This window comes from Culex quinquefasciatus, chromosome 2 (genome assembly GCF_015732765.1).
Source record: "Culex quinquefasciatus strain JHB chromosome 2, VPISU_Cqui_1.0_pri_paternal, whole genome shotgun sequence".
In the NCBI taxonomy this organism is placed as follows: domain Eukaryota; kingdom Metazoa; phylum Arthropoda; class Insecta; order Diptera; family Culicidae; genus Culex; species Culex quinquefasciatus.
The window spans coordinates 168,619,322-168,638,109 of record NC_051862.1 but is presented as its reverse complement, the minus strand read 5'-3'; the positions used below and the strand labels follow the sequence as shown (position 1 = coordinate 168,638,109).

Below are 18,788 nucleotides of genomic sequence, written 5' to 3'. Positions count from 1 at the left end.
CGGGGAAATCCGTGGTCAACCGACGAAGACCATGTAAGCAGTGTACACGAGCTGTCAAATGACGTCACGGCGTAAAACCTAATTCTGTTCATTGTCCTGAAGTCTAGCAAAATATTGTAACAGGGCCGAAGCCGAAGTGTAAACAAAGAGTCTATCCTGCTTATTCCTAATGTAAACATCAACTGATTGACAGGTTTTTTGCGAGCTGTTTTTTTCTGTTTCCTTTACAACCAACTTTATTTGCATCCATTGTGATAAATGCCTTATACACAGCTGAAAGGATCCCCCAAAACTCTGTACTGTACTTACAAAACTACTGTTAGTCGATAAACTAAAGAAATAAACTGAATTGAATTGTACACCAACTGACGTGTGCAGAATAGACTCTTTGTTTACACTCTGACTTCAGCCCTTTTACATTGTTTTGCTTGAAGTTTGATTGAATTTGGGGAGGGAAAAAATACTTTGCAGTTCTACTCTCTGATTTGGTTGGCAGTCAGTTGTAAAAGCAAACCAGCAATACTATGATGATGGATTTGACTTTCATAACCTGCTAGTTTAGATGAAAAATATGCTAACTTAACAGCATTTTCGGTAAATATCAGCAAAAACACTCTGATGATTTGGCAATGGAGCAGAGAGATTTTCTTGACATAATTAGGCGTAACGTAGTATGTGCATTATGTTTGTGATGAAACATGTAAACAATTTAATGTTGACATAAACCTAGTATCACATGCCCATGCTGCAGCTCATGAAAGATTTCTTAAAAAGTTATATAATACTATTACAAAATAAAGGTGCAAAGTTTTACCTTTCAATTATAAATAAAGTTTGTTGACAAATCACCATAAATCCAGTCTCCCAACTCCAAATAGGCATCCTTGACTGATTAAAAATAATTTGGATTGAATATGTACTAATTACTTAGTATGTTTATATAACTCTGGAAATTCTATATAAAACTTATCTAAACTTATTTTGCAAACTTTCAATTTAACTAAATGTCAATATATTACCATAGAATTGCTAAATAAACATTTTGAGTGGGTATAACACCGTTTTGGGGTTTTGTATCGCTAGAATAGATTTTCGTTGAATTTCGTACCAACCCGGAATTACGTCGTCGAAAATCCGCCGGCATCCGAACCGGTCCACAATTCACAAGTAAACCTATGTGGCATCGGAAAGGGCATAAAATTTGATCTTTTAATACCCATACAACTAGGTTTTCTATAAAACCCACGTTTTTAAATACCTGGGCAAAAGTAAGTTTGATCCACGAGAACAAAAAATTACGAAATTCCATACATTTTTAGCAGATTGCTCAAAACGAAAATAAAACGTTTTTGTTTGTATAAAAAAACGTGGGTTTTATAGAAAACCTAGATGTCTGTATCAAAAGATCGGAAATTTTATGCCCTTTCCGATACATAGGTTGACTTGTTAATTGTGGACCGGTTCGAATGCCGGCGGATTTTCCGACGACGTAATTCCGGGTTGGTACGAAATTCCAACGAAAATCTATTCTAGCGATACAAAGACCCCCAAAACGGTGTTATACCCACTCCAGAATGTTTATTTAGCAATTCTATGGTAATATATTGACATTTAGTTAAATTGAAAGTTTGCAAAATTAAGTTTAGATAAGTTTTATTTAGAATTTCCAGAGTTTTATAAACTTTTATACAAGTAATAGTAAACTTTATATTCAATCCAAATTATTTTAATCAGTCAAGGATGCCTATTTGGAGTTAGGAGACTGGATTTATGGTGATTTGTCAACAAATAACTTTATTTATGTTAATTTTTCGAAAGGTGTACAAACTTTTTTGCACCTTTTATTTTTGTAATAGTATTTGTTATATAACTTTTTATAGAAAACATCTTTCATGAGCTTTTGCAGCAAAAATGTTCGGCATGAGTTTCTGAACAAAACGTAGTACTAGGTTTATGTCAACATTAAATTGTTTACATGTTTCATCACAAAATGTGCATAGTGCCCAAGGGGTGTAAATACTTTTTTTACATACTGTAAATAGGCATATTGTGTTAATCAAAAAAAAAACATTTTTTTAGATATTTACCCACTGAGCCTTGTCTTACTTAAATGTATTAAAAGATTGGTTTAAAAAAAAAGATTGGTGTCTGCAAATCATCTGCACTAGGGTCACCCCGTAGTCTCCGCTTGAGTTCGCGACGCGTGTTCAGCGCAGATCCCGCCAAACCACAATCCACGCCGCTGAACGACGACGACGTTCGTGTGTCAAGTCAGTAGCCGCGTCCGCGCCCCGTTCAGCCAGGTGTTGGAGCCACTCTGATCCACTCCACGGCGGTGGTGAATATTTAGTAGTCACACGGCAGCTATGCCTTCCAGTTTAGCGCAGTTCCTTGGAGCCTGTCGAAGATTTTTTCGAGCGTATTTTTTCCAGTTGAAGCTTGAGCTTAGAAGAATCAGCATGTCTTGAGCAAGTGGAGTTTGTGGTTGGGTTTTTTAGAAGCTTCCAGCAATTTTGTGTGTTTTTTTATTGGGATTGGTATTGGTGAGATACTTAGCGGCTAAGGTGACCCCCGGTGAAGGATTTCTCCCCCCTTGGAGGAAGATACTCCTCGCGGAAAGTGGGCTATCCAGCGTTCAAGTTTTTGCAGCAACAGCACTCGTTTGCTTCAGTACTCAACCTGCCAGATTCCAATCGAAGAAACAAAACTCCGGAAACGGTACCAGTTTTTTTTTTGCTTCTGCTGTCCAATCTACAGAGCCTGTCTTCGAGCGAAACAAGCGCCCCAAGTCAGAGGAAATGTGACAAACACAAGCACGCGTGCTGGCAGGAAAAAAATAAATAAAAAAAGAAGAAACTCAAAGGAGCAAGATATGTTATCAACGAGAGTCGAATTGAAATCGCGATAACAACGTTTAAGTCGACGAGAGTGACAGATAATCAATATACGAAGAGGAAAAGAGAGAAAGAAAAAAAATGTGAAAAGCATAAGAAGAGAAACAAAACGAAGTGAATAAAACGAAACGCGAGGGAAAGGAAAATTGTTACAAATTCAGCACGCGGAGAAAGAGTGAGTGAGTGTATGTGTATGTGTATGTGTGACGGTGTGTCTCTTTCTTTTCTGTCAATATCTGTGACGAGAGAGTGCGCGCGATCGAGGGGTCCCTCGAGGCATTCCGGCAAGGGGTCTCGGGAAGAATTCCACTCAACAAGACACATACACACAGGTGGATTGGCGCAGCGTACTTTGCGCGACAACAGTGCAACAACAACAACGCAACGGCGGTGGAATGTTTAATAAAATAAAATATAAGCAGCAGCAAAATACCAGCCAGAAAGAAGAAAACAAGAAGAAGAAGAACATCGGCACAGCGCAACAGAAGCAACAGAAGAAAGAAGAGAAAAAAAAGTATTGAATGAAAACAAGAAGAGTGCATAACATATTTATAAAGAAATTAAACAGAAGAAGCGAAGAGATAATCAAAACGCAGCATTGAAGAAGAAAACAAAAGGAGAAAAAAGATAAAACAAAGCGGTACAAGTGGGTAAAGCAAACACAAAAAGAAGAACAGTTTGCAAAAAAAAAATTAACGATAAAACAACGCAACGGTTCCAGATCTTAATCGGGCAGTCCCCAGAAATCCCAAAACAGAGAGCTTGAAAGTGTGAGGTCCAAAAAAGATAATAAATATTTTCTCGTGATTAGCGTTCGCCTTCGCGTGGTAATGACAACTTGTAAGCGTTTTCGTATCTTGACCAGTGTCACCTTAATCGCACCACTGATTATCATCTCGCGAAGGCAGTGTTGCCAGCAACAGCAGCAGTGTATTGGTGTTGATGGTGGTGGTGATGATCGTGTTGGTAGTGTTGTTGCCCGTTACGTTCGTGGAGTTGTTGCTGTCAGTTGCTGTTGTGTAACTTGAACCAGCGATCGAGGAGAGAGAGAGTGAGAGGCAGAGACCGACCCGGTGACAGAAACGTGGGCGTTTTGGAAGTGTCCCTCACCACTCCACCCTTCTCCTCCTCCCAGTGAGTGTGAGAGACCTCAAGGCCGTCCACGTGGTTGCGTGGTGATGGTGACTGGAGTTGAGCAGCAGCGACTTGGCCGTATGGGGTTTCTCGGTGGCAGCAGAATGTAAGTAAAATGTTGATTTTTAAAATGCTTGATTTTATAGATTTCAGCGAGTTGCGAAATATTTGACAACCTGAGATGATAAGAAAATTTAAAAAAAAATCTTAGGTCAAATCAGAGTTCTTTCAGAAGCTTAAATTTATTATTCATATCCAAATACTAAAATTACAACTAAGGCGTCATCCATAAAGTATGTCGCGCTAAAATCGGACAAATGACGCTTGCCAAAAAGTTCATCTTTTTCAGTAATATTTTTTGACTCTTAGCAGAGCCTCGTTGGATAAATTTACGACTTATACTGACAAAATCTTCATTTTGCATCTTGTAGCATAAACTACTATTTTTGGACTCTGATCATCTTCGAAAAGCCATGCACTACACTCAACCCCCGGTGGTTGGTCATTTTTTCGTTTGACACTTTTATAGTTTATACCCCGTTGGTTGGTCAAAATCAAACTAAAAAGTGACAAACTGCCACTTTTTACACGGCGCTCACGCACACTATCAAAACAAACGTTTGGTGATGTGTGTGAACTCCGTTTAAACGGGGTGTCAAACTAAAAAGTGACCCCGTTCGTTTGACAACAGTTGGTGTCAAACCATCGGGGTTTGAGTGTAGTTGTAAAATGTTATTGTGAAATATTACATTACACCTTTTTTGAAGAAATATTTCTTGAAGGTTGAAAAAGTCAAACTACTCATTAATAGAGGCCATCATGAGACAAAATTATTTATTATTTCTTGCATAAAAGATGTACCAAACCCAGATTTTGCAAGATCATGATTATATTTCAGTTCAGGTCAAATTGGTTGAAACAAAATTAAGGTTCACAATTTTAGTAATTTTTTAATACACTCACAAAATCGAAATATCTAGAAAAAAATCAACTCTTCCAAAAAAATTGGACGGCTTACACTGTAGGTTAAAACTTAGCATTATTTGTCCACTAAAACGTATAAAAAATAAATGAAAAGGAGTAAAGTTTGTTAGATTCTACTTTTGTAATATCAAAATTAAATATTTTTATGAGTATACAGCAATTCCCCACGAAAACAGCATGATTCGAAAAAAAGTTCTCCGATCGTGCTCAAAATTAGGCCGTGTTAGGGTGGTCCGAAAAATTTAAATTTTCAAAAAATCATGACTCCGCGCAATTTCATCCGATTTTAGCTGTTTTAGACGCAAAAGAAAGGTGATTAGTTTGGCTATTTGAGAAAAATAGTAAAAAAATTCAAAAATCTAGCTTAACATTTGAAAAGGTCGTATGAAAACTTAAAATGCTGTTTTGAAGGTCTCGAGACCAAAGAGCCTATATCTGAAAATATTTTTATCGGATTCCTCAGAAAATTTCACATTACATATAAAAAAATGGGAAAATGTCGAAAACGGGAAAAAATCGACTTTTTTCACTAAAACTGTGATAACTTGAACATTTCATTTTTTCCCCTTCTCTCTGTTATAACAATTTTTTTGGAATATTTCCGAACATAAACTACAACTTTACCTTAGACACCGCATTAAAAGTAATCAATTTGTTTTAACAAAGGTTGAAACAAATTTAATGTTGAATTTCAAAAGCTGCTTATAAAATTAAATTTACGCTAATAAATACAGTATATTCTGAATGGGAAACAATTTATTTAACTAATTGTTAGCCAAATTATTTCATCAAATAAGCAAATTAATTTTCCATATTTTTCTGTCAGATTAATAAAGAATTTATTATAACGGAGCACCAGAGCTTTTGCATTAATATTTCTGTTACAAACATAAGAAAACAAAAACTTGGTTGCTTTGCACTCTTAAGCAATTACATGATTTTGCAGCTACTAAAATCAATTTATGAACTTTTGTATTCATAAGGCGGATAAGCATTTTTATAGTAAACTGGTATGCTAATTCACTTTTTCACAAAACTCGAAGTGTAAAGCAATAGTTGGCCAACTTTTAACACTGCTGTTAAACAGTTATCTGTTGCCTTCAAATTTGCAAAATTGTTCCAATTTTAAAAAATGCATATGTACCCTATTCAAATGATGCTCCAGTTTTCTATTATGACTAAAATCATAGTAAATCATAATTGTACCGTAAAACGGGGTGACTTTGATAGGTTTGAGATTTTTGCGCAAAACACGGAAATAGTGCAAATGCACCATACTCATGCATTAATTCCTTCGTGGTTCTCGAATTCATGAACACATTTCACGGGGCCGTGGTGTAGGGGTAAGCGTGATTGCCTCTCACCCAGTCGGCCTGGGTTCGATCCCAGAAGGTCCCGGTGGCAAATTTCGAGACGAGATTTGTCTGATCACGTCTTCCGTCGGACGGGAAGTAAATGTTGGCCCCGGACTAACCTAAAAAAAAAGGTTAGGTCGTTAGCTCAGTCCAGGTGTAGGAGTCGTCTCCCTGGGTCCTGTCCTGGTGGAGTCGCTGGTAGGCAGTTGGACTAACAATCCAAAGGTCGTCAGTTCGAATCCCGGGGTGGATGGAAGCTAAGGTGTAAAAAGAGGTTTGCAATTGCCTCAACAATCAAGCCTTCGGACACCTAGTTTCGAGTAGGAATCTCGCAATCGAGAACGCCAAGGCAATGCTGTAGAGCAAATAATTTGATTTTGATTTTTGATTTTTTGAATTCACGATTACGGGAATTGATTATTTTCTGAGAATGAAGAGTACAAATTAAATACGTACGGAATGGTATGGAATCAAACTGACCGTGGTAGAGAAGTGTACAAAGTACCTCAAAAAGACATTTTCGTAAAATTTTGAAAAGTTTAAAAAGTTACTTAACTATAATTAAGAAAATGTTGATAAATTACATTATTTCAATCTTCAAAAAGTGTCATGATTTTCTCAATGAACATGATTTTGAAACGGAAAACGGAATGCATTTTCGGATTCTGTGGGCAATTTTCCACTAGGAGAAGGTAAAATAAGTTTGTTAATAACAAATACTATGAGTTTTTGAAACATTGTTATAAAAAATCTTCAAATTTATAAACCTTTTTCAGTAAAACATATTTCATATAAAATGTGGAAACTTTTGATTCGTGCTTTGAATTCAGTTAAAATGCAGTATAAATCGATCATTTTATAAACAAAACTGGATTTAACAAATTTCAGGCAAATTGCTGACTTTCTAGCAATTTTTCCTGAGCTTAATATATGTATTTTGTTAAAAAGCTTATAAACATACTTAACTTAATATAAACATTGATATTTTTTTCATAAAACTCTATCAGCAACCTTAGTGATGGTACATTTCACGTAGAAAAATACAATTTTAACACTTGAAATTTGATTTTATAAATATGACTACCAAAATCACGAAAAAAAACGACCAAAATCACTCTGGATTTCAAACTAAGAATTTTTAACTGAACTTTTTTTCAAAAATGGTGCATGGACTTAGCCTACTCCAGTTCATGTTTCAATAATAATAATCTTGAACAAAACCTTACCAGATGGAAAATATTCCAAAATAAATGAAAATCCTATCAATGTCACCCCGGTTTACGGTACTATGAATATTGAATACATACTTCTATAATTTCATTAAAGGAATTGTTCAAATTTTAAAATCAAGCATTTACCATTATTTTTGTTTACTAATAAAATTGGAAACTACAGTGTAATAAATTTTTTGATTATTCCCTTTGATGACTTCCATTCATTAAATCAATTTATTTTTATTTTCTCGTAGAAAGTCATACCTTGAAGCTCTTAAAAAGTTGGATGACACCGTTTGTCGAGTACTGGTCCCTTGTCCGTTGGAAATCCTGTTTGCCAAGTCAGCTCCCCCTCCCCTTGGAAATCCTTCCCCAACTCATCTGTACAAACTTGAAGGTTCTTTTTATCACGCAGAAATTTATCAATGAGTGTGCAGCCAGCCTGATATGTTTGCCAATGGTGATGGATTGGATGCTGTTTGTCTTCATTTATGCTGCTGCTGCCGCTTTCTGCGGTCAGTCAGAGAGTAAGACGATCTTGGAGGACACTTTGCACACGCGTCACGCGCGTCGGCATGCCGCGCCGTCCGTGGCCACAGGACAGGATGTGGACAAAAAGTGGTCAACCGCGCGGGCTGATTTCATGAATGTAATGTGGAGTTGCTCTTCAGCACGCACTTATGTTGCACAGGGAATTGGTGTTCTTCTTCTTCAGCTTGGCAAACAGCTTCCAGGTGCAGCCACCGGAATGAACAAAATAAATTTGAAGTTGGCTCACGTAGTGCTTTTTTGCAAGAGTAATTGTAGCTTTTGCAGAAGCAAGTCGCTTAAAATGTTTGAACAAGTGGCGTTTGCTGGTTGGTGTTGCCCATTTAACCTTTGAAGGGTACGCATCAATCGGTGCCATCAGTGTTTTTTTTTTGTAGAATTTCTGTAGACCAGAGCAAGCCTATAATTGTAAAGCTTATCATAGCAAGCTGGCTCAGCGAAAAGAAGCTTGACGTACATTTACTGAAACCTTACGTAAAATTTTCGATCTCAAGTTATTTTTTCACCAAAATTATGAGTGCTGAATTTTCGAAAATTGCTGCGGCCATCGCGTTGCCCCAGGTTGGCGCCCTGGTCAACACGTACCTGATCTTGCCGGAGGTTCGAGGCTGGTACCAGAGATTAGTTTGCAAGCTATTTCTACCAATGGACTTTGCGTTTCCGCTGGCTTGGTCCACCCTGCACGCCGGAGCAGGTTACGCGTCCTACTTGGTGTGGAAGGACGGTGGAGGCTTCAGCGGATCCGCCAAGGGACCCCTGATCCTGTACGGAACCCAGTTGACCCTGAATTGGGCTTGGACGCTAATCTTTTTCAAGCTGCGCTCATTCAAATGGGTATGGACAGATTGTGAGTCAATTTGAACGGTAGTTAACTTACATCTTGTTCTTCTTCTAGAGCTTTGTGGAATCTCTTGCCGCGGTCGTTGCAACTGGTGCCACCGGATTTGCATTTAGCAAAGTGAACAAGATGGCCGGCTATTTGTTCATTCCGTATTTTGCGGGCTGCCTTTATTTTTCAATGCTGAACTTTGACTTTTACCATACCAAACAGGAAAGAAACATGTTCGGTCGAGCAACCGTCGAAGAAATCAAGGAAGAATAAAAATGAAATTTATAAAAAAAAATCTGCCTTGCATTTATCATACGCTAGGGTACCCACAAAACTAAAAATGGATGCCCAATTGGATTGTGTATTGTACGATCAGTTCCTAGCTGGACTCAGTCACTGGAAACAACCGGCGACTCAGTGACCGACGAAATAGGCGACGGGTCAGATGCGGGCATAAAAACGTCAAAATCTATTCCCCCCTCACTTCGTCTTACCATCCAGCTGCAGCTTTGTTGACAAACAAACGGAGCACGCGGTCGCATGATGGCGGCATCGAGCCAAAATTAGGGGTGATCATGTGATTAAAAATGAAAGTTTTTTCAAGAAAAATAATATTTTTCCGACCGAATGAAAAAATTGCGAGCATGTTCAAACAATTATTCCTGATGTCGGAGAAGTGATAAAAAAGCAAAATTTTAATCCATAATTTTTCTATAAAGTGAATTTTTTCACTCCAACTGGGAACCCCTTGGTCTATCCACGACCGTTTCCAATGACCGTGAGAAGATGCCAGAAAATCCAGCAACGAGCTAAATCCACAATATTCAAAATTCCGAAAAAACGTATTTTACATTAAAAAAAAACAATAATAAGTTTTAAAAACTCTGTCATTTTCCTCTACTCAACTGTGAAAAGAACTTGAAACATGTCATTTTAAGGGAAATTTGTACTTATCGAATATACATTAACCCAGAAGGGCAATTTTTTCATTTAGATTACGCCCCAAGTTCTTTCTTGTCAATATTAATTACTGCAGTACACTTGAGTAACCCCGAAGATGTATTGCATAAATTAAAGCGGCCAGGCCTACTGCGTTGCATTAACCGCAGAGACAGATTCTGTGAACGGAGCACATTTCACAGAATCTACAGGGGAGGAAGGATGCGTGGACATACCGTACCAAACGCTCCTGTTTACAGTTTCATATGTGTTTTGTATAATGTGTTAAGTGTAAAATATAGTGTGGTTATATAATCAATTAAATATAATAATGCATAATATAATGATCATTTAATAAAATCCCTTCACCTATATATAATAACCACGCACCCAAGCACACAAACAGCGACACAAAAGAAATGAAAATAAGCATGCAAAAACAAGACAGCGCGTCCCCGTGGTCAGCGCACTAATCTCACTTAAAACGAAATTTTTCATTTTAAAATTTTGTATTTATTCTAACTTTGCAGGGTTATTTTTTAGAGTGTGACAATGTTTTACAAAGTTGTAGAGCAGATAATTACATAAAAATGATGTATAAATATAAGGGAATTGCTTAAAAACATCACGAGTTGTCGGGATTTTACGAAAAAAAGGTGCAGTGGTAATCCTACAGGCATAACCATCATGACGAAGAACTTCGGACACAAAAGTAAATGAAATTTTTAGAGTTTTTAATATTTGCTTTTCTTGGCCACAAAATCAATCAAGAAATAGTTATTTCGTAAGATCTATTTATTTTTGCTTAAAGATGGTCTCGTGGTATTTTGACGTTTGATATCAATTAAAACTTTCAAACGCTTCTTCAGCTAATCATAATAGCAAAATTTTCGAGCCAGTTTATATGAAATCATTTCATCAATTCTCTGTTAAATTTTCGGCATTGAACAATTTTCAAAAAATATTTTGCAAGCAATAAAATGTATTACAGAGAGTCATTCTGAACCATGTGTTAAAGACACAACACACAAACCCACAAAATGTCAAATGTCATGTCCAGTATCAAAATCCCTAAAGTTTGATACCCATATTGCCCCAACTCTTATGGTTCCGCCAAATGTCCCCTTATTGGAACATCCCCGGGGCCTCCGGCCACTCTAGGTGGTGGCCACTACTGCCAAAATGTCAAATTTCATGTCCAGTATCAAAATCCCTAAAGTTTGATACCCATATTGCCCCAACTCTTATGGTTCCGCCAAATGTCCCCTTATCGGAACATCCCCGGGGCCTCCGGCCACTTCAGCTGGTGGCCATTACTGCCAAAATGTCAAATTTCATGTCCAGTATCAAAATCCCTAAAGTTTGATACCCATATTGCCCCAACTCTTATGGTTCCGCAAATGTCCCCTTATCGGAACATCCCCGGGGCCTCCGGCCACTCTAGGTGGTGGCCACTACTGCCAAAATGTCAAATTTCATGTCCAGTATCAAAATCCCTAAAGTTTGATACCCATATTGCCCCAACTCTTATGGTTCCACCAAATGTCCCCTTATCGGAACATCCCTGGGGCCACCGGCCACTTCAGGTGGTGGCCATTACTGCCAAAATGTCAAATTTCATGTCCAGTATCAAAATCCCTAAAGTTTGATACCCATATTGCCCCAACTCTTATGGTTCCGCAAATGTCCCCTTATCGGAACATCCCTGGGGCCTCCGGCCACTCCAGGTGGTGGCCATTACTGCCAAAATGTCAAATTTCATGTCCAGTATCAAAATCCCTAAAGTTTGATACCCATATTGCCCCAACTCTTATGGTTCCGCAAATGTCCCCTTATCGGAACATCCCCGGGGCCTCCGGCCACTCTAGGTGGTGGCCACTACTGCCAAAATGTCAAATGTCATGTCCAGTATCAAAATCCCTAAAGTTTGATACCCATATTGCCCCAACTCTTATGGTTCCACCAAATGTCCCCTTATCGGAACATCCCTGGGGCCACCGGCCACTTCAGGTGGTGGCCATTACTGCCAAAATGTCAAATTTCATGTCCAGTATCAAAATCCCTAAAGTTTGATACCCATATTGCCCCAACTCTTATGGTTCCGCAAATGTCCCCTTATCGGAACATCCCCGGGGCCTCCGGCCACTCTAGGTGGTGGCCACTACTGCCAAAATGTCAAATTTCATGTCCAGTATCAAAATCCCTAAAGTTTGATACCCATATTGCCCCAACTCTTATGGTTCCACCAAATGTCCCCTTATCGGAACATCCCTGGGGCCACCGGCCACTTCAGGTGGTGGCCATTACTGCCAAAATGTCAAATTTCATGTCCAGTATCAAAATCCCTAAAGTTTGATACCCATATTGCCCCAACTCTTATGGTTCCGCAAATGTCCCCTTATCGGAACATCCCTGGGGCCACCGGCCACTTCAGGTGGTGGCCATTACTGCCAAAATGTCAAATTTCATGTCCAGTATCAAAATCCCTAAAGTTTGATACCCATATTGCCCCAACTCTTATGGTTCCGCAAATGTCCCCTTATCGGAACATCCCCGGGGCCTCCGGCCACTCTAGGTGGTGGCCACTACTGCCAAAATGTCAAATTTCATGTCCAGTATCAAAATCCCTAAAGTTTGATACCCATATTGCCCCAACTCTTATGGTTCCACCAAATGTCCCCTTATCGGAACATCCCTGGGGCCACCGGCCACTTCAGGTGGTGGCCATTACTGCCAAAATGTTAAATTTCATGTCCAGTATCAAAATCCCTAAAGTTTGATACCCATATTGCCCCAACTCTTATGGTTCCGCAAATGTCCCCTTATCGGAACATCTCCGGGGCCTCCGGCCACTCCAGGTGGTTGCCAGTTCCAATAATCAACTCCCGCTCATGCCGGCTGGCATGTCTTGGCGTGTCCATGCCTCCAGGCCATCTGCTCTAGGGTCTCCAAGCCGTCTGCTACCGGGCCTCCAGGCCATCTGCTCCTGATGTTGACTCGTCGACGTCCAGCAACAGAATGAATTTTCGGGACCGACCGAGCCGAGTTTTGTTGGTTTAGGTTTAGTTTTGTTGCCCCGTCGACGATCCGAAAATTATGAGGTAGAGTGGGGGTGATTTTAGATACATCAATCTCACGTCTCTCGATTGACTGATTGGGAAACGTTTGTTCAACCAACCAGCGTGCGCTAAGAAGAGGGGAAATTTGCCGAGAGGGGAAGGTGAAACCAAAGCGTTTCATTTCGCTTCGCGAAATTTTGGATTGCTACCCTGTATAGAGCCCTAAGACGAAGTTCATCGTCAAAAAAGTTTTGAAAAAGTTGGTCGTCGTTGATCATGGCCGTTCATCGTCACCCGCGACAGACACAGATGACAAAACAAAGAGAAACGCAAAACATAACTTTTTCAAAACCTATTTTCGTAAAATCGCGATAACTCGCAAACTCCTTATGTTTTTATATCAACATTCTTGTAGTTGTCTGCTCTGCAACTTTGCAGAACATTGTTACACTCTAAAAAATAACCCTGCAAAATTAGAAAAAAACACGAAATTTTAAAATGAAAAATGTTGTTCTAAATGAAAAAATAACCCCTCAGGGTTAAGGCTCTAAAAGGTATCATTCGGCCATTTGGCGGCCACGTTTGTTTTAGAAAAACATTAAAATCTTGATTCAGTAGTTTTCAATAAAAAACGTTACTTAATCCACCTTTAGGTGGTTGGTGCCTTCCTCACATTAATAAAGAAAAGACACTTCACATCCTCAAAAATGTGTATAAATAACACTTATTTTTTTTATCAAATTATCTGAGAGTGTATCGAAAACACAAAAGTACTTACAACTTTTGATAGGGTTATCAGATCTTCAATCTTTTGGGCTTGTTGGAAAGGTCTTTTGATTACCTATCCAATGATGGGTCGCATGATAGATCCGGACAACTTTTTCATCAAAATATTTGAGATCCGGCTTCAAAAAAGTCTATTAATAACACTTAAGTGCTCATAACTTTTGATGGGGTTGTCAGATCTTCAATCTTTTTAACGCGTTGGAAAGGTCTTTCAAATACCTTTCTAAAAATGTATAGCATGACGGGGTTTCTTACAAAAACCACCCTTTTTACAATCTTCCAAAGTTTAGCTAAAATCTTTTTTTTAGCATAACTTTTGAAGTACTTTTCTAAACTTCATAATATTAACTAGGGTCTTGTGGGACCCCAAGACGGATCGAATGAGACCAAAACGGTCCAAATCGGTTCAGCCAGTCCGGAGATAATCGAGTGCATATTTTTCGGTGCACGGACTCACATCCAGACACACGCACAGACATTTGTTCAGAATTTGATTCTGAGTCGATAGGTATACGTGAAGGTGGGTCTACGAGATCAAATAAAGAAGTTCATTTTTCGAGTGATTTTAAAGCCTTTCCTCATAGAGGTGAGGAAGGCAAAAATAGTTTTCTTTGTGTTGTTTGTAGAAGCGTTTTACATATCGTGATTATATTTTCATTTCAATTTACTATTTCTGGACCCTAAATTCAGAACCATCATTGACAGTCACTGCCCCAAAAGTGAAAGACACCACCTTAAAGATTCAAGATTCAAAAAATAAGTAAATTTCCCTCAAAGTGTCATATTCCAATTTTATTTACAGTTGAGAAACAGAAAATGGCAGAGTTTTCAAAACTTTTTTAAGTGTTTTTTTTTTCGATAAAAAATACGCCATCAAATCGGGCGTCCAATTGTATATAAAAGTCCCTTTGACACCAAATTTCTATCTCATCTCCGTTCCAGGCTGCAAATTATTGAAAACCACTACTTTTATCGCATGTTCAAAAATAGAAAAATGCCCCTCAGGGACAAAAGATATGATTGAATGATTGAATGATTGAATGATTGAATGATTGAATGATTGAATGATTGAATGATTGAATGATTGAATGATTGAATGATTGAATGATTGAATGATTGAATGATTGAATGATTGATTGATTGATTGATTGATTGATTGAATGATTGAATGATTGAATGATTGAATGATTGAATGATTGAATGATTGAATGATTGAATGATTGAATGATTGAATGATTGAATGATTGAATGATTGAATGATTGAATGATTGAATGATTGAATGATTGAATGATTGAATGATTGAATGATTGAATGATTGAATGATTGAATGATTGAATGATTGAATGATTGAATGATTGAATGATTGAATGATTGAATGATTGAATGATTGAATGATTGAATGATTGAATAATTGAATGATTGAATGATTGAATGATTGAATGATTGAATGATTGAATGATTGAATGATTGAATGATTGAATGATTGAATGATTGAATGATTGAATGATTGAATGATTGAATGATTGAATGATTGAATGATTGAATGATTGAATGATTGAATGATTAAATGATTGAATGATTGAATGATTGAATGATTGAATGATTGAATGATTGAATGATTGAATGATTGAATGATTGAATGATTGAATGATTGAATGATTGAATGATTGAATGATTGAATGATTGAATGATTGAATGATTGAATGATTGAATGATTGAATGATTGAATGATTGAATGATTGAATGATTGAATGATTGAATGATATCTACAGTAAATTTTATCACCACCTGAAATCATAACAAACTATCCATCGTTCAACTAAATTAATTCAGTCTCATCTGTAAATGCAGCCACACGTCCCTTTGCATCGCTGGAGAAGTCCAAGAGTCGAAAGCCGCAAGCTTCATCGCTTCGTCACACAAAACACGAAAATCAATTAAAAACAAATTTTCCTATAAAAGGAGCAAACTTCATTCCAATTAAGAGGAATGTTTGTGCCCGCGAGAGAGAGAGAACGAGAGGAGCCTCTTCGAAATAAATAAAACATAAAAACCGGTCATTAAAAGTGGTTTGCACACGCCGTGGACACGAGACCCGCGGAGCAGATCTTGCACAAAATTAACCCCGGGGAAGGCACACGTTCGGCTGGGCCCTTGCAGAGTGATCCCTTCGTTACAATTAGCGAGCGACTTGGCAGACGGTCGGACTCGAGCGGAATCGTAATTCTGTGAGTGCAGCAGTGCCAACAGATGATGCTGGTCAACGGAACACACGGCGATGAAGTGCGAATGCCATGTGCGACCGAGTGCTGGCGGAACAGGTCCCCCGGGTGTCTTCTATGGTGCCACGTTTGGAAGACGTTTGAGTTTTAAGATATTGTATTTCAACACGATTTTTGCTAAAAACTATTATCACTTACGATTTTTGAAGTGGATTTACATATCTTAGCTACAAATAAACATAAGTTCAAAAGTGGGTCATTCCAATCCCAGGGTGGACGTCAACGGAAAATCAGCACTACCATTCCAAGTGTCCAAGTCGCAGTGACATATACGCAAAGCATTCCTGCCAGCTCGTAATAGCTGTTCAAATTAACACTCCGCTCAGCTCAACTCAACTCTTGTTATTTGCCGTCAAGCCCTGACGGTGAGCAATTCATGTCATTTTCACTTCCGAATTATTTATTACGCCCTGCCATCTCAAACGAAAAAGAAACGTAAACCACTTCCCACAACCCGGCACCAAGAAGTGGTAGCAGCAGCAGTTGAGTTGCACAAGTTTTGTCGACACGTCGACGTCCATAACATTCTTCACGCTCGCTGGCTGGCTGGTTGACTGGCTGCTGCTGAAGCCTTTGAGTGATCACTTCCAGGCTGGAGGCTGCTCTACATACCAGCGCCATCAGTCTGACGGACGCCGCCGCACGGTTCCGAAAGGGAAAGTTGTTAAGTGAAATTTATCTGTAATCGGGGGAAATTTATTGGTTATTTAACCTGAAGTGCAATGTGTTTGATCAAACAATTAATAAATTATCGTGTCGCGTCAAAATTTGTGATCGTTCAGGCCGTTGTTGGGGGCATGTGGTAAGATGGGCTGATGAAGGGTTTCAAATTTACCCATGGGAATCTATTGATCGGCAAGCGATCACCGACCTGAAGGTAAATTTTAATCAGTAGATCGTCGCCATCATACTATCTTTGCCGAATCAGCCTTGGTAAACACCTTCAGGCATTTCAAGAATAACCAACAAGATTTTCTAAACTATTGATTTATAAAAGGGTCATTCTCTGCCAACTCACACAGCAGTTGCCCCAACCCCTCTTCGATTTGCTGTTTTTCAATCATTTGTAGCTAAAAATGGTGATGATTTTGAATTTTAATGTCACAGAGACTTTATGTAAAATTAGACGCCCGATTTGATGGTGAGTTCAATTTGTTGGGTGGTGACGCGCGGTCAATTATGTGGCATTGTGTGTGAAAAGAAAAGAATTTTATTTCGTGTTTCATCCTGATTGGCTTGCTCAAGTCCTTCCTACATCATCGTTGATCGGGAGGCACGACGTCGTGTGAATGTTGCATTAAAATAAGTTTAAGTATTACTGTAAATGACTGTAAAAAGTCCTTCCTATATCATCAATGTCGTCTGGGTAATCGTGATGAAAAATTACATTTATTCAGTATTTAAATACCTGTGCGCGAGTGTTTTGGTGTGCTAATTAGAAAGACCTTCCCATAGCATCGTTGCTCGGAAGGCTCGCCGACGGGTTTGTTATGAAAGTCCTCCCCATAGCATCGTAGCTCGGGAGGCATCGAAAAGCCAATACCTTATCCTACTAACCCAAAAAAAAATAATCACGTGATGCTTGAAGGAGATGCTGTGGATTCAACGGTCTCAAGTATATAGCGAAAAACTATGTGCTTGATGAGTCTGCAACTTCAACTATCGGACTAACATTCCTCCCTTTTGTTTAACTGCAGGCTTCTTGGGAGGGCGCCGGTATTGACTAATAAAGTCGGGGTCTTCAGGGGTTAAACAGTGAACGGATGGTTGGCTCCCACTGATCATTTTTGATTCATTGTTTAACTTCAGCTGATCTGTCAATAACGGAGTAGCAGCTCATTGGCAGTCAACCATGCTCATGCTCATGCTCATGCTCAATTAGACGCCCGATTTGATGGCGTAATCTGAATTCTTTGAAACGAATTTTCCATCGAAAAAAAAAATAACAAAAAAATACAAAGATGGTTTCAATAATTCTGAACTGCTAAAAAAATTGAGAAATGTAATTGTAATAGAAATTTATTGCACTTTTTGAATCTGGAATAACCCAGAAGGGTATTTTTTTCATTATGAACAAAAAATTTCATTCAAATTAAAAACACTGCAATATTTTTCACGTGCTTGTTACAAGCAACCCCGAAATGCCTACATTTTTGTAATTGTCAGCTCTACAGTTTTGCAGAACATTGTTATACTCTAAAACATAACCTTTCAGGGTTACAGAAATCACTAAACTTTAAAATGAAACTTTTTGTCTTAATTGAGAAAATTACCTTCTGGGTTATTGAAGATTCAAAAAGTACATTAAATTTCTCTTAAAATAACATGTCCCAAAAAAAATTACGGTTGAGTAACAAGTCAGCCATGGCTGCTCTTCAGCCAATTTTCATGTGATTTTACTTAAATGTATTTTTCAAAAAGAAAACAACAAAAATTTTACATTTTTACATATTTTTTTCGTAAATCATTTTGTATGAATCGTTTTTCTCGACTGTTTTACTCAATCAGGTTGTTTTTTGGCTCAGCAGACATTTTGTGTAGTGAAAATTTTAAATTATGCATCAGACCCTGGTGAAATCTACAAAATCTTCAAGTTTTTTGTTTTTTTAACACGTGGAGGGGCATCGATTGCATTATTAAATCAAAATCATCATTTTACGTTATTTATAAAAGTTGAATTTGTTCCAAGAACAACAATAATTATAATTTTATTACTTTGAAGAATGTTTTGAAGCCAAAACTCGAGTGCCACGTGGTTGCCG

The 18,788-nt window shown here is 38.2% G+C and overlaps 1 protein-coding gene across 1 annotated transcript in view; it reads left to right on the top strand.

Moving 5' to 3' along the window:
• The first annotated feature begins 2,362 nt into the window (after positions 1-2,362).
• The window catches only part of LOC6036356 (protein decapentaplegic), a 57,607-nt gene continuing 41,181 nt past the window's right edge, over positions 2,363-18,788 (top strand). The window contains 1 exon segment of the mRNA XM_038254059.1: positions 2,363-4,134. Coding sequence (XP_038109987.1) covers positions 4,073-4,134 — 62 coding nt within the window. The 5' untranslated portion in view covers positions 2,363-4,072.